We start from the raw sequence: 15,538 nt of genomic DNA, 5'->3' as shown, positions 1-15,538 counted from the left end.
CTTTTGTACTTTGGAACACCTGTGGTCTCACACATGGGACTTGGCAACAGTATGAGTGTTACACATGTAAGTTTTTAGATCTTTCCTGACGCAAGCATTTAAAAGAGAAAATCCTACAAGTTAACTTACTGTCAGCATCCGTGCAGCATGTATCTAAGTGAACCCTTTTGAACAACAACAAAAATACTTCTGTAAAGGGTTAGCCCCAAAATTTTAAAGTATTAACCAGTATTATCAGAGAAACAAGGCTACATACAGTTGGGTTCTTGCATTGTTGCTTGAAGCAGCGTTAAAGATACACTGACGTGGCTTCAATGCACCATTGAATAAATAAGGAGAGTTCTAAAGTTTAACGTGAGTGATTCGTGCAACTCGATGCTGAACTTTGGATTTTTTCCAAGGCTTCCAACTTACTGAGAATCCACTAGAGTTTTATCCCCAACTCATAGATTTGAGGCAATTCATGTGCCTTTTATCTTAACATATTAGTTGAAATAAAGATGAAATAAAGCTCTTCCCCCTGTGCCAACTAGTTGGACAGTATCTTATTTCCATGTATAAAGTAGTTAACAAGTGAAACATATGTCATGCTACTCTCTTTACTCATTTTAACAGAACAACTACAGACGAGGCCTTGAAAATACATTAATTGAGAGGTGTTAGGCTGCTTGTGATTCTACTCTTGTCTGTTTCATTCTATGACATCTTCCTGATCATTTTGTCTTTTGGGCAAAAACAGCTTGCTAGTTGCCTTTGTTCTGCATTTGTCGGACATCCTATGGTCGTCCTAAAGTGATACTTCTTTGGGGGAATTTTGTGGGTGGACGTGTTGTTTTAAGAGTATAGTTCAGGTGTAACCATCATTCCTAGTTTAAAATACCATGCCTAGTGTCTGTCTTGACAATTCAGAAGAAGCATCTCTTCCCCAAGTTGTAAGATTGTAATAATCAGAGAGGTGGGTTTTTCTTGGGAGTTTTCAAAACGAATAGGGATTATTTGCTCTGGCATTTTCTACCTCTCTGGAACCTTTCAAGTGCAAGTAATTCTAGTTAGCCAGGTTTGGGGGGGAGCTGTGAATTTTATCCGAAGTTCTGTCCAAGAAAAGAACTATAATTTCGTTTGTTTCGTAAAATGTAGAATACTTTTCTGTCATCTTAAAGAGAAGTCCTTGAACCAAAGTTAAACTTCTCTCCATCTCCCGAGGTGTTGTATGACTTTAGTCTTTGCATGAAGAGACCTTCCACCCCGAGAATTGGGTGTTTTACGGTCTCGGTAAGATTGTTTGTTGCCTTTTATTGGTTAGAGTACCTGCCTTAATTAACCATCCCTTTGTCCAGTTTTAATTTCCACTTCTATTCTGCTGTGGTCTGGTAACAGTTTGAATGGAATTTTTATTATAGGGGAGTAAGCATGCTGAGATATGGTCTTTCAAGGCTTTTCTATAAGCCCTAACATTAACGTCATATTTTTTTTGGCTGATCAGAGGCCTTGAGCTCACTGCCTTGTTCTTGACTATATTCCAGAGAGATCAGAAATTATCAATTATTGGCCAATCTAAATTTTGTCAGATGTAAGAAAAAAAAATTTTTTTAATTGCATGTTTTCTTTACCATGAGTCAGATGTCCTTTATTTTCAAGAGTCATTCAGAATGATAAATTGGATACAATCGTGAGGTTAATTATGTCAGTATTTGAAGATAGCCCCGTGGCTTTGATTTTTGTTGTTCTTGTTGTTGTTGGTCTTCTGAGTTTTTCAGGCCTCGTCTGGAAAACGACCATTTGGCAAGCCCTCTGCCATACCACTGCACATTAAATCATTGCCACACACTTCTCCTCCTTGCCCTATTTCCTGTTTAAAAAGAGAGAGGAACACTCAGGATTGACATTTATCTTAACTCTTCATGCCTGTTGTTCCTCATTTTCTGCCATTGTCCCAAAGAAAAGAGATACAAAAATTGAAGTTTGGGGGGAAATGACCTAATACTAATCAAATATTAGTTATTTGACCTAGCAGTCAGATCAATCCTGATTTTTTTTTTCAAGAGTTGAAATGTTGACCTCTGTAACGTGTTTGATCTTTAGAACAACTGTTCTTAGAAAACAGATTATCTGTTGCCAGAGCTGTCTGTGGGTGTGGGTGTGTGTAAAACTTTATATCAGTGTTTTAAAATGTTGCTTGACCATGGGGTATTAATTCCGAATGGTATTATGAACAGTAAAACCCTGATAGTTTCCTGGATTAGACCTATTAGAGTTGTTTAGATAACACACTCTGAATTACTTCCTCTCAGGAAACACTGAAACTGGAAATGTTAAGCAGGCACGCATACCGAAGCACTTAGACAGAACGCATTGTTTCTTTTGCTCTTACAAAAATAAAAAAGGAAAGAAATTATGCAAATAAATCACATCTGTGGAAACCAGAGGAGACTGGCTCAACTGCCAGACGAAGAGCATTTATTCAGGAGATTCTTCACCCGTCACCAACAGTGACCACAAGATCGGTTGGGACGTTAGTCTCGTAATTTATGCAGAACTAATTGCTGGCATTAATGATGCCATCAGGGTTGGGAGCGTGGAATTACAGATTGTACTCACATATGTTATATGTTTTTATGCATGGGAGTAGGAGTAACTTCCTCTAGAAGTATACACATACACAAGAACGTCGACAAAACTGTTGAATGTGCCCAGAGAGTGACATTTAGTAAGGATAATTTTGAGCTGTTTAAACTGTGCACGTCCCATCTTGATTTGTGTCTCACAAGCTACACGGACGTTCGCTTTCAGTTCTTTTGGTGTGTGGTACTCACTAGACCCCATGATTTCTTCATTCTAGAAGGTGTATGTTTATAAAGGTAAATTAGGAAAAATATATTAAGTTGATTTAAAGGTCTAGAAAGAAACATCTGCTCTGTTACTCCGTCGCAATCGAGAAGCTCCTTGGATGTTAACTGGAAATAGTTTGTTGTGTGAGTGAGTGTGTGTGTGTTTCTCAAGTCTCATGAGAACCCTTTCTCTCAACATCCCTGTCTCCATCCTGATCCAAATGGATGAACTGCCAAGTTTTTTACAAAGTTTTACTAAAAAGGAAGTACAGCAGTGCATCTGAGCATTTTGGAGGCTAGTCTGCCTTAAAACGGTGTATTTTTTTGAATCATTTCAATGTGTTCACTTCCTTTGGGATGTAACTGAAGGATATTTCAGGCCCTATTCTGACATTAAGTTTTATTTTGGGATAACACTGAATAAAAACTTGAGCAATTCTTCAGTACAGAAGAAAGGATAATGCTTAAAGTAGTGGTTAGGGCTTGAAAACAGTAGTAGGTAGAAATAGAAGCCAACATGAACCTACACAGAGGTGAAAGTCAATATGAAACAGAATTATTAAGAAGTTAAATGTTTTTGTGGGGTGCCTGGGTGGCCCAATTGGTTAAGACTCTGACTTTGGCTCAGGTCATAGTGTCACGGTTCAGGAGTTCAAGCCCGACATAGGCACCAACCCCACGGTCTGCTGTCCACGCAGAGCCCTTTCAGATCCTCTGTCCCCTCTCTCTCTGCCGTCCCCTGCTCATGCTCACTCTCTCTCAAAATAAATAAAAGAATTTAAATGTTTGGGGGCAACTGGCTGGCTCAGTTGGTAGAGAATTCAACTCTTGATCTCAGGGTTGTGAATTCGACCCCCAAATTGGGCACAGAGCTTACTTTTTAAAACTTCTTTAATGTTTTTATTGTTCATAAAAGTAATATTAATGGCCTTTATTTATTGAGAACTTGCCACTGTGGGAAGTTGTTTACATACACTGATGAAGCTAGTAGAGTAGATGGTAGCGGTAATGTTCTCATTTTGCCTGAGGTCACCTAATACTAAAGGCAGATACAAACTCAGCTCATAACTTAGTTAATAGTTTTGTTCCAGTTAATTTCCAAAGGCCATAGATCTTTTCACTCATCTATCCCTGGGCTCGGCACACTTTTTCTGTAGAGGGACAAAGAATAAATACATTTGTGGTGGGGTACCTGGGTGGCTCAGTGAGTTAAGAGTCCAACTCTTGGTGCCAGCTCAGGTCTTGATCTCATGGTTGAGAGTTCAAGCCCCGCATTGTGCTCCACATCCAACATGGACACTACTTTTTAAAAAATTTGTTTTAGTTTGTGGGCTTACAGTTACCGTTGCACCCACTCAGCACTGCCATTGTAGAGTGAAAGCAGTCGTAAACTGTGCATAAAGGAATGAACACAGCAATGTCCTAATAAAACTTTATTTACAAAGTCAGATGGTGGGCCACATTTGAACTATGCACAATAGTTTGCTGACCTCTGATCTGTATTATTGTAAACATAGCTAGATGCTAGCTGAAAATAAAAGCCTTAGGGATAAACTAAAAGTAGAATTAATAGCAAATGAATCTTCATAGGGACTCTTTGTGACCAAAGTCAAGAGAATAAAGTAACTGAAGCCTTGAGTCTATAAGTCCTGTGGGAAAAGAAAGTCAGCCCTGGTATGTGCCAAATACTGTAATTTATAAATAATTTATTATCTTAAAAAAAAACTCTCTTCTCTGGGCACCTGGGTAGCTCAGTCGGTTGAGCATCTGACTCTTGATTTCAGCTCAGGTCATGATCCCGGGTCATAGAATGGAGCCCTGCATCAGCAGCATGGAGCCTACTTACTCCCTTGCTCCCTCTCTTTTTAGAAAAAAGAACAACCTAATCTATATTCTTTAAAACTCTCAAGGTCATAAAAAACAAGGAAAGACCAAGAAACTCACAAAATAAAGGACTTGTGATATCCTGGCTTAATCCTGGAACAGAAAAAGGACATTAATGGGAAAAAATTAATGAAGTCCAAATAAACTTTGTGGTTGACTTAGTAGTCTTGTATTAGTGTTAATTTCTTAGTTTTGATAATAACGTGCCACGGTTCAGTAGCATGTTAACAGGAGAAGTTAGACAAAGGGTATACAACTTTGCAACTTTTCTGCAAATCTGAAATTATTCCAAATAAGTTCATTTATATTTATTTTATTTTATTTTATTTTATTATTTTATTTTTGTTATAGAGTGTGCAAGCAGGATAGAGGGTCAACAGGGTGGGGGAAGAGAATCTCAAGCAGGCTCCACGCTCAGCACAGAGACTGATTCAGGGCTCCATCCAGTATCCTTGGGATCATGACCTGAGCTGAAATCAAGAGTCAGATGCTCAACCTACTGAGCCACCCAGGCCCCCCAAATTGTGCTTATTTATTATTAATTTATTTATTTAGATTCCTAAACTTATTCCAATATAGACGCCCAGATGAATACAGAGTCTGAAAGTAAATACAATTAAATTGAGGTCTTGTTAAAAATAATAGCAACACTTAATCTTAGTCACCTAAAATGGACTTGGGGAGCCTGAACCACCATTAAAATAATATTGTGCTGGCATTTATGTTCTGATAGTGCCTGCTACAGAGAAACACACTTCACTAACAAGACAATGGAGCTGTTTGTTTTCTATAGCGCTAATACGGATTGACAGATTGCTGTTCCAAAGTTTAAAATTACATAGAATGACCTAGAATAGTGGGTAAGAAACTATTTACAGAGATTGCCACTGTCAGGTTTTCTAAACACACACTGATGATTACCACTTAGTAAATAACATGAACATTGCTGGTCACTTTACCCAGATGCTTTTTCAGTAACATAAAAGAAAAAAAATCTATCTCCAGCTTAGTATAAATAAGCTTGATACGAAAACCCAACAAAGATAACATAATAGAGCTATAGACTAATTTCATCTGTGACTAAGATACATAAGTCATAGATGAAATAGTATCAGAAGAATCATATAGTGTAGTTTTAAGTGCACCACGCTCATAATTATTTCAGGCATATAGGGTTGTTTCAATATTTGAGAGTCTACTCATATAAAACATAGCACCTCAAAATTAAAAATAAACATGACTATTTTATTGGATACAGAAATGGCATTTGATTAAAAACATTTTTAAAATTTCTTTGTAGAGGGGCACCTGGATGGCTCCGTCGATTGAGTGTCCGACTCTCTTGATTTCAGCTCTTATCATGATCTCACAGTTGTGAGGTCGAGCCCCACTTCAGGCTCTGCAATGACAGCGTGGAGCCTGCTTGGGTTTCTCTCTCTCCCTCTCTCTCTCTCTGCCCCTCCGTTGCTCTCTATCTCTCTCTCTCTCTCAAAATAAATAAACCTTAAAAAAAAAATTCTTGTAGAAACATTTAGAAAACTAGAATTGGTAAGACACATTACTAATATGATTTAAAAAATCCATGTCAAACCATCAAATTCCTCATTTGATATTAAAATACTGATGATATTCATATTAAAATATGGAACAACACTCTCACCACCATACTGTTGTCAGGGAGAAGGGTTGAAAACTAAAAAAAAAAAAAAAAGTTTGCATTGGTTACGTAAGATTTAGTCACTTAAGAATCTCAAGGTGATCAACTGGAAAAACCTCTTGCAGTGAGGTTCCTGGACATAGGGGATCGCAACAAATCATATGCAGCAAGTACAAATGAACAGCAACGTTCAGGGATCGGCAACAAAGGCAAACTTAATTAGGGAAATAAAATCTCAATAAATGATGAGCATTGTCATGTGCTTATTTATAAATATGATGATGATGTCACTCCTTGCCAAAACAGCAGGTAGATTCACTGCCAATAAAATTACCAATGCAAACCATAGACAAAATGATTGTGAAGCTCATCTGGAAAAATAGGCAAAAATATCTAAAATGTTCTTAGTGCCCTGTTTTAACTTTTTTTAAAGTGTATTTATTTTGAGAGACAGAGCAGAGGAGGGGCAGAGAGAGAGGGAGAGAGAGAACCCCAGGCAGGCTCCGTACTGCCAGCATGGAGCCTGATGCAAGGTTCGAACTCACAAAAGGTGAGATCATGACCTGAGCCAAAACCAAGAGTCGGGCGCTTAGCCGACTGAGCCACCCAGGCGCCCCCTGTTTGAACTTTTTATTTTGAGATACTTGCAGTCTTAAAAAATGTTTGCAAGAATAATAAAAGATCTCCCTAAATACAATAATAAAAGATCGCCCTAAACACCATACCAGATTCACCAGCTTTTAACATTTTGCCACATTTGTTTCATCATCCTCTACCCTGTATATACACATATACATACACACATATAACTTATATTTTTCTGAATCATTTCAGAGTGAATTACATACATTATGCCCTTTCCTCCTTAATACATCAGTGTATATTTCTAAGAATAAGGACATTTTTTTATGTAAAAATAGCATTTTTTTTTATTTTTTTTTAACGTTTATTTATTTTTGAGACAGAGAGAGACAGAGTATGAACGGGGGAGGGGCAGAGAGAGAGGGAGACACAGAATCTGAAACAGGCTCCAGGCTCTGAGCGGTCAGCACAGAGCCCGACGCGGGGCTCGAACTCACGGGATCGCGAGATCATGACCTGAGCCGAAGTCGGACGCTTAACCAACTGCGCCACCCAGGCGCCCCAAAAATAGCATATTTTTACATAAGTGATGTGATACTCTACAATCCATCCAAGTTGTACTTCATAGCATTTTTTTCCCTTTAGTTCAGAATCCATTCCAGGATTGCATGTTGCATTTACGTTGCATTTTGTCTTTAATTCACTTTAACCTGGAGCAGTTCCTCAACCTTTCTTGTCTTTCATCACATGGATGTTTTTCAGGAACATACACCAGGTATTTTATACAATATTTCTCAATTTGGGTTTGTCTGTTCTTTCTTTGTAATTAGGTAATTCGATTCTAGTAATGCAGTTGTAGGTGGAATGTTCTATAACTGAGGTCCTAAAATCAGGAATCACATCCAGAGGCACACGACATGGGGATCCCTCTCTGGTTGTATTAAATTTGATCACCTGGTCAGAGTGTTGTTTAGTTTCTCCAGTCTGTAGTTATTTTTTCTCCCCTTGCAATCAGTATGCATTTTGAGGGAAGACACTCTAAGACCACTCACATAAACTACTCAATCAAACTCATCCTATAAATTAAGCATTCTTAATATTTCTTGTGTAGACCAATCTTGAATCCCACCACTCCTGTGCATTTGTCACCTTACCCCCTTCATTTTTTTCATTCATTCCTCATTTTGATAACAGTGTGGACTTAGGCATTCCTGCTTTGTTCAATAGATTATAATTAATTGCAGTCTTTATGTATTATGATGTTCAAATCATCCCAGATTTGGCCAGTGGAGGCCAATTCAGGTTGACTCCTGTGTCCTTTTGACATGTTCCCATCATGTCGGGAGCACTTCTTCACTTTCTGGCACAACAAAATGTCCCAAGCTTATCTTATACCTTTCCTGCCCTAGTCCTGGAATCAAGATTCCTTTTAGTAGGGAATGGTTTGGGACACTAGGTATATTCGGTGATGTCTTTACTTCTAATCCCTTGGAAAGAACAAAGCTAAGACATAGATGTGTGCGAGCATGTGCAGTTTCCTAAAATTATGAGTTAATGCAAGTGCCTCCCAATTTCAGTCAACCCAGTGGAGTTCTTTCTTACCTTTCCTAGTTCCACATTTCTGTCTTCCCTCCACAATGAAAATTCTGGCTCTCAAGAGAATATGTTTACTCATTTGTTTATTTTTGCAATATACATAAATGGTCTCAGAATCCCTATGTCCATTCTCCTACGCAAAACAAATCTACCTAAAAGAACACCATAGGGGTTGTTTTTTTTTTCCCTACTGGCAGTTGACATCAAAGCATTTTAAAGTTACGTGGATGATTTCTCTGTCTCTGTCCCCTGTGTGGTAAGTTTTTCTTTGAAATAAGATTGGATTCATCTGTTTCCATTTGCATTCAGCTTTCAGTTTCTTTTAAATTTTTGTTGACTTTATTTTATTTTTGGAATATGTTGGAACATTAGCATATCTCCTAAACATTAAAACTCGATAGCAAGGCACACTCACAGAGGTGTCCCTCCCTCCTTACCTCCTTAAGTACCAATTTCATTGTTTTCTGGTTTGTTTTTCTTGTATTCCTTTTTTTATATATATAAAAATAAGCAGAAAAATATATACTGATTTTTTTCCTTCTTTCTTAAATGAAAAGGTAGTATATTATATAAACTCTTATGCACTTTGGGTTTTTTTTTTTCACTTAATATATCATGGAAGTCATTTCATGTTAATTCATTGAACTCATTCTTGTTCTTTTTTGCATAATACATTTTGTGTTTGTGCCTTAGTTTATCCTATCAATTTCTTATGTTTGGGCATTTAGATTGGTGCTGGTATTGTACAAATACAAATGATACTCAACTTTGTGCATTTGTATTTTCATACTGATGGAGGAATGTCTTTGGGTAATTTCCTAGAAGTAGGATTGCTGAGTGGAGGGATAAATGGGTGCATAGTTTGGTTAGATATTGTCAAATTCCCCGCCATGGGGAAATCATTTTGCATTTCCACCAGCTATGAACAAGAGTACCTGTTTCCTCATAGCCTCCCCAGCTGAGTATGAGTTCAAGCTTTTGTTATCAGTGTTCGAGATAAGACGCGGTATCTCAGTATAATTTTCATTTACTTTTCTCTAATTGAACATCTTTTCCTTGGTTTGAAGTTGAACATCTTTTCCTTGGTTTGAAGTCTGTTGTGCACTTTTTTTTTAGTGAGTTGGCTTTTTATGACTTTTGCCAGTTTTTCTGGAGGATTTTTGGTCATTTTTTTTAAAGTTGCTTACGTAGGAGCACCTGAGTGGCTCAGGTCCATTAGGCATCCAACTCTTGACCTCAGCTCAGGTCATGATCTCACGGGTCGTGGGTTCAAGCCCTGCATTGGGCTTTGTGCTGATGGTGCAGAGCCTGCTTGAGATTCTCTCTCCCTCCCTCTCTCTGACCCTCCCCCACTTGTGTGCACACTCTCTCTCTCAAAATTTACGTTGCGTATGTATTAAGGGTGTTAGTTCTTTACTTGCAGAAATATTGCAGATATTTTCTCTCAGACTGTTACTTGACTTTTGACTTTGCTTCTCGTTTCTTGCCACCCAAAAATGTTTTGAGTCAGAATAACCACAAATGAGGGCTTTTGTTACCAGATCTGAAAATGTAAGACAAAGACGTAGAAATTGAAACAACTTAGTTATGATGAGACAGTAGGCAGAAAGGTCATTAAGATAAATGGCCCCAAAGTAGATACAAATATAAGTTACAATGAATGTATGTGTTTTATAATTTTTTTGATTTTTTTTATTTGGACTCCATGCTCAGCATGGGGCTTGAGCTCACAACCCTGAGATCAAGAGTCGCACGCTCTACCCACTGAGCCAGGCAGGCACCCCATGTGTTATATAAATTTAGTGCATGATCAAAGTAGCAGCACTTCAAATACGTGATGAAAATAGTTATTTAGGAAGTATACTGGGCAGTCATTAACTGTTTAAAACATGAAAGTGAGATCTCTACCTTTAATAATCCATCAAATAAATTTTAATTAAATAAGTTAAATAGTTAATAAATGAAACACCATCAAAATACTAGAAGAAAATATTGGTTAAATGTATCAGTTTTTCTCAATCTCAGCACTACTGAAATCTGGACTAGATCATTCTTTGCCATGAAGGATTGTTCTGTGATTGTGGCATGTTTAACAACATACCTGGCCTCTACCTGCTAGGTGTAAGTAACACCCTCCCAGCCATGACAATCAAAAACGTCTCCAAACTTTGTCAGATGTCCCCAGGGCCTGGAGAATGGGGACAAAATCACACCTAACTCAGAACCAATGATTTGTATTAACTAGTAGAAGCGTAATGCCCAAGAATGAAATTACAAAGGAAAATTTTGAAAATGTTTGCTACATAGGAAGACAAACCTTTAGCACTTAAAGAAGTTATAAAGTTGAAATTCAAGCAACAAATTGAAAAATATAGAGCATTAAGGACATTCACATTACATGAAAAGTAACAGGTAAGATGACCATCCCATTAGCAAAATGGGTGAAGGACACAAATAGACAGTCACAAAGTAAGAGACCTAAATAGCCACATAAAAAATACCAAAACATATTCACCATCCTAATAGTCAACTAAAGCAAATGGAAATAAAATGTGAATGAATAAACGCAGGATGCATGCTTTACCTTTAATATTGGCAAATGTTAAACTTCTTTATCCTGAGTATGGAGAGGCAGGTAATTTCATAAAGTGGAAGAAGTATAAATAACTATAACATTGATAAAGCACAACAGCAAGTACATATTAGACCTCTCAAGTGCATATATAGCTTTACCCATGCAATTCAACTTCTGGGCCTTTATCTTAAGGAAATAGTTGAACTGTAAAAAATAAATAAATAAATAAAATAAAATTCTTTGCAGTACTATTTACAATTGCCAAACATTGGGAAAACTCATCGAATAATAAAGAACTAGTCAAAAATTAAGGCACATCCCCAGATAATCAAATACAGAAGGTCAGTACATGAGAAAATGAATATAGTGAGAAACGAAACAAGAAAACTGTGTGTGTGTGTGTGTGTGTTCACAAATCTCTGAGATAGACGACACGTCTCGTTTCTTTTTTTCTCTTGTTTATATAAAATTGTTAACATAGATTATCTTTAGTGGTAAAACTATAGAATTTGTTCATTTTTACATCTGTATTTTCTAATATTTCTTCCAATGAACATGAGTAGAATAAAATTCAAGAACAGGGAGAAATAAAACATTTTTATATCCTCTGTCCCAATTCCAATTTCAGAAAGTTTCATAAAATTTTAATACTAAAAAATAAGGAATTTTCTTACAGTGGTGTTCATGGAAGCGTTTTTTATAACTGGGAAAGACAGAATGATGAGATTAATGTCCCCAAATAATTATTCATACGATAGGCTATTCTACATAGACAAAGAAACTGGAAGGATGTTTATCAAACCATTAACCATGGCTGTCTCTGAATCAGGCCCGTGGGTGTTATTTTCTTTTTGTGTCTTTTCTCTGTGCTTCTCAAATTTTTATTAATGAACAGATTGCTTTTTTCTTCAGAGCCGAGTGTGTTTTTAAAAGGTTAAATGATTATCTTCGTGTTATTGTTAACCATATAAATTTTATACAAGGAATGTTAAAATAGCATTTTCCTCTGTATGTGTGCTCGTGTATCTTAATGGCAAGTTGTCTCCTTCTTTGTGGGAATGGACTAAGGGAAACTAACCTAAAATTTGATATATCCTATTGTAGGTTGCCTCGGGTGAGTGCAACGAGGACACCGAAGTTTACAACATCACCCTCTGTACTGGGGATGAACTCACTCTAATGGGGCAGGCAGAAATCTTGTATGCAAAGACTTTCAAAGAAAAGTCACGACTCAACACAATCTTCAAAAAGATTGGGAAACTCAATTCCATCAGTAAGCTGGGCAAAGGCAAAATGCCCTGCCTCATTTGCATGAATCACCGGACCAATGAAAGCATTAGCCTTCCATTCCAGTGCAAGGGCAGATTTAGCACCCGGAGTCCCCTGGAGCTTCAGATGCAGGAGGGCGAACACACCATCCGCAACATTGTGGAGAAAACCAGGCTCCCCGTGAATGTGACTGTGCCCAGCCCTCCCCCCAGGAACCCCTACGACCTCCACTTCATCCGTGAGGGGCATCGCTACAAGTTTGTGAACATCCAGACCAAGACAGTGGTGGTTTGCTGTGTGCTGCGGAACAACAAGATCCTCCCCATGCACTTCCCTTTGCACTTGACCGTCCCCAAGTTTAGCCTCCCAGAACACTTGGTGAAGGGAGAAGTGTGGCCCGAAACCCTGGTCCATCACTGGCTGGGTATCTGCCAGGAACAGTTCGACATCGATGAGTATTCCCGGGCTGTCCGAGACGTGAAAACTGACTGGAATGAGGACTGCAAGAGCCCCAAGAAGGGCCGGTGCTCTGGCCACAACCACGTGCCCAATTCGCTTAGCTACGCTCGCGATGAGCTCACCCAGTCCTTCCACCGGCTCTCCGTCTGTGTGTATGGCAACAATCTCCATGGCAACAGCGAGGTGAACCTTCATGGCTGCAGGGACCTAGGGGGAGAGTGGGCCCCCTTTCCTCATGACATCCTGCCCTACCAGGACCTGGGTGACAGTGGGAGCGACTACCTTTTCCCGGAAGCCAGTGAGGAGTCAGCAGGCATCGCAGGCAAGTCAGAACTCCCGTACGAAGAGCTCTGGCTGGAGGACGGCAAGCCCAGCCAGCAGCCCCTCACTCGTTCCCTGAGCGAGGAGAGCAGATGCGATCAGCCCAGAGGTTCTGTCCGGTCCAAGTGCGCAGCCTCTCCTCTTCCTGCCCCCGGAGCTCTGGGAGCGGCAGTGAAGTCTTCAGAGATCGCCCTACCTCCGCCTCCAGTGCCTCCCAAATCTGAAGCCGTAAGTCCCTTCTGGTTTTGAGTGATGGCACCCTTCCGTCTCTCTGCTCAGGCATCTACTAATGCATCTTCTTTCCTAAAGAAAAGGAAAACTCCCCGATGGGAAAGTATCCGGAGAAGCAAATCTGCTTAATTTGGAGTGAAATAGAAATACTTGCCAGATTATTTTTACCAGTTAGGAGTCAGAGTTGTACTCTACGTTTGATGAGAAACCTTGAGAGTTTGTAACGGGAGGGGTTTAAACACAACTTTCACTGCCGCCTGGAGAGCGGATAATAGGGAGGAGAGGGCAGACCGCGGGAGACCAGAGAAGAGACATTAGAGTAATGGAGGTAGGAAATGATGAGGCCTGAACCACAGCAGTTGGTAGCAGGGAGAAATGAGCTGCTTCAGAACATGTTTTAGAGGTAGACCCGAGTGTACTTACTGATAAATTGGATGTGGGTAGTGACGGAAAGAGAAATCAAGGAAAACGTCTGCAGCTTTAGCCTGAGCAACAGAGTGGGTATTTAGAGCCAGTTACAGTGGTACAGACTAAAGGAAGAGTAGATTTATTTGGGGGGTGGGAGGAGAGGGATCAAGAGACATTGGCATGATATGTAACCCTTTCCTGTATCCCTGAAGTTACATTGAGATCAAAGCACAGTAGGTGTGCCCGTGTATGTGCACACACACTCACACACCAGAGCAGAACCAGGAGCTGGAGTGGTTCTGTTTTAATGCCTAAACATAACTCGTTCAGGGCTCCAAGGGCTTATATCAGATCTTAATGTAAAAAGGTCAATACGGGACAGGAGAAAGGGCCCTCTGTTGTGACTGTATTCTTCGATTGACAGGCACTCTGAACTTCTGCTCCTCCTTTTTAATCATTGGAATTCATTATCTCTGAATCAAGAAAGCATTAGAGACATAGGGTGTAGTTCTGTTCACTTATTTGACATTGTCTATTGCAGTGGTTTTCTTTTTTTGTCTCTAACAGAAGCTTAAAAAAAAAAAAAGGCTGACATGAATCACAATAAATAGAAGAATTAAAATCAGAACTCATCTGACTGAAGCACATTGAGGGGCAGGGGTCTCCATGTGTCCCTGTTCTCTCTCTGTTCCTCCCGGGGGTCTCAAGACACCTCTGTGGAACCCTGCAGCTTTGCAGAACCCGGTTTCAAAACCCTGGAAACACTGGGTGGGATGTGAGAAATAAGACCATCAATAAGACTGGACTCTGCTATCTTTGGGTTTTATAGGGAAGTTAACAGATGAAATGAGATGACTGTCATACAAGTGAAAATATGATAAACAATAGAAGAGAGACATATACAGACAATGTGTGTGGCAGTCCGGAGGAGAAAGAAACTTCTGGTTGGGTGATGCATGAGATAAGCTTCATGGAGATGATGACATTTTAAATGAGCTGGCAAATAGACATGAATTGGAAGAGCAGAGAAATGAGAAAGAAAGGCATTCCAGGCAGAATAGCACAAGCAAAGGTGTGGAAGCTGGAACAGGTGCAGAAAAACAAGGAGTTCTGTTGAGCCAGTGGAATAGGGTGACTAGGATGTCTGAAAGGCAGTGATGGCTGAAAAGGCTGGAGGCAGGTCATGGACAGCCCCGAACATCAGGCGGCACTTTGTACCAGGCGTCATGCTTCGCTCTCCACGCGGAGCCCTCATTGCTGCAGTTTCCTGAGAGAGGACCCCCCCCCCCCGGCCATTTGCTCTAGGATATAACCCCCCAGAGACCGCCGATCTGGACTTGCGCTTGCTCCTTGCAGGATCTTCCACAGACTTTAAGACACGAGCCCAAAGATCCCTGTACCCAGTAGGGGCCATGGAAAATTGGGGGGAAGTCTTGGTGAAGTTAGAGTCCTTGGCATTTTCATTCATGTCCGAGGATGTTCCTCTCCCCACTTCCCCCAAGAAAACAGGTAAACGAGACACTCCTCCTGGAAAGTAAGGAGTTTTCAGTATGTCTCAACTCAGCTCTTTATTTGATGTTACTGGAAACTTGGAACCCTGATCTTCATTAGGGCTGTGACCATGCCAGCTGTTCCCATGCAACTTTGGTCCTACTTGGCACATAGGGGGGGACTCATGTTTGTTGACTGATTGATTGACTCATCCATGGTGGTCACACCCAAAGTCAT

The 15,538-nt window shown here is 39.7% G+C and overlaps 1 protein-coding gene and 1 long non-coding RNA gene across 7 annotated transcripts in view; one reads left to right on the top strand and one right to left on the bottom strand.

The window, feature by feature from the left end:
* The window catches only part of GAREM1 (GRB2 associated regulator of MAPK1 subtype 1), a 201,465-nt gene that overhangs the window by 166,032 nt on the left and 19,895 nt on the right, over positions 1-15,538 (top strand). For all 4 annotated transcript variants that reach the window (XM_027068718.2, XM_027068717.2, XM_027068716.2 and 1 more), the window contains one exon: positions 12,227-13,399. In XM_027068718.2, the coding sequence (XP_026924519.1) occupies positions 12,227-13,399 (1,173 nt within the window). The remainder of the gene's footprint in view (positions 1-12,226; positions 13,400-15,538) is intronic.
* LOC128312497 (uncharacterized) overlaps positions 13,341-15,538 on the bottom strand; it is a 27,844-nt gene continuing 25,646 nt past the window's right edge. For all 3 annotated transcript variants that reach the window (XR_008291863.1, XR_008291862.1, XR_008291864.1), the window contains exon 6: positions 13,341-13,474. This is a non-coding gene — a long non-coding RNA (uncharacterized LOC128312497). The remainder of the gene's footprint in view (positions 13,475-15,538) is intronic.

Source organism: Acinonyx jubatus, chromosome D3, assembly GCF_027475565.1.
Source record: "Acinonyx jubatus isolate Ajub_Pintada_27869175 chromosome D3, VMU_Ajub_asm_v1.0, whole genome shotgun sequence".
Classification (NCBI taxonomy): Eukaryota; Metazoa; Chordata; class Mammalia; order Carnivora; family Felidae; genus Acinonyx; species Acinonyx jubatus.
Note: the sequence above shows the minus strand (reverse complement) of the source record. Positions and strands in the feature narration are given on the sequence as shown.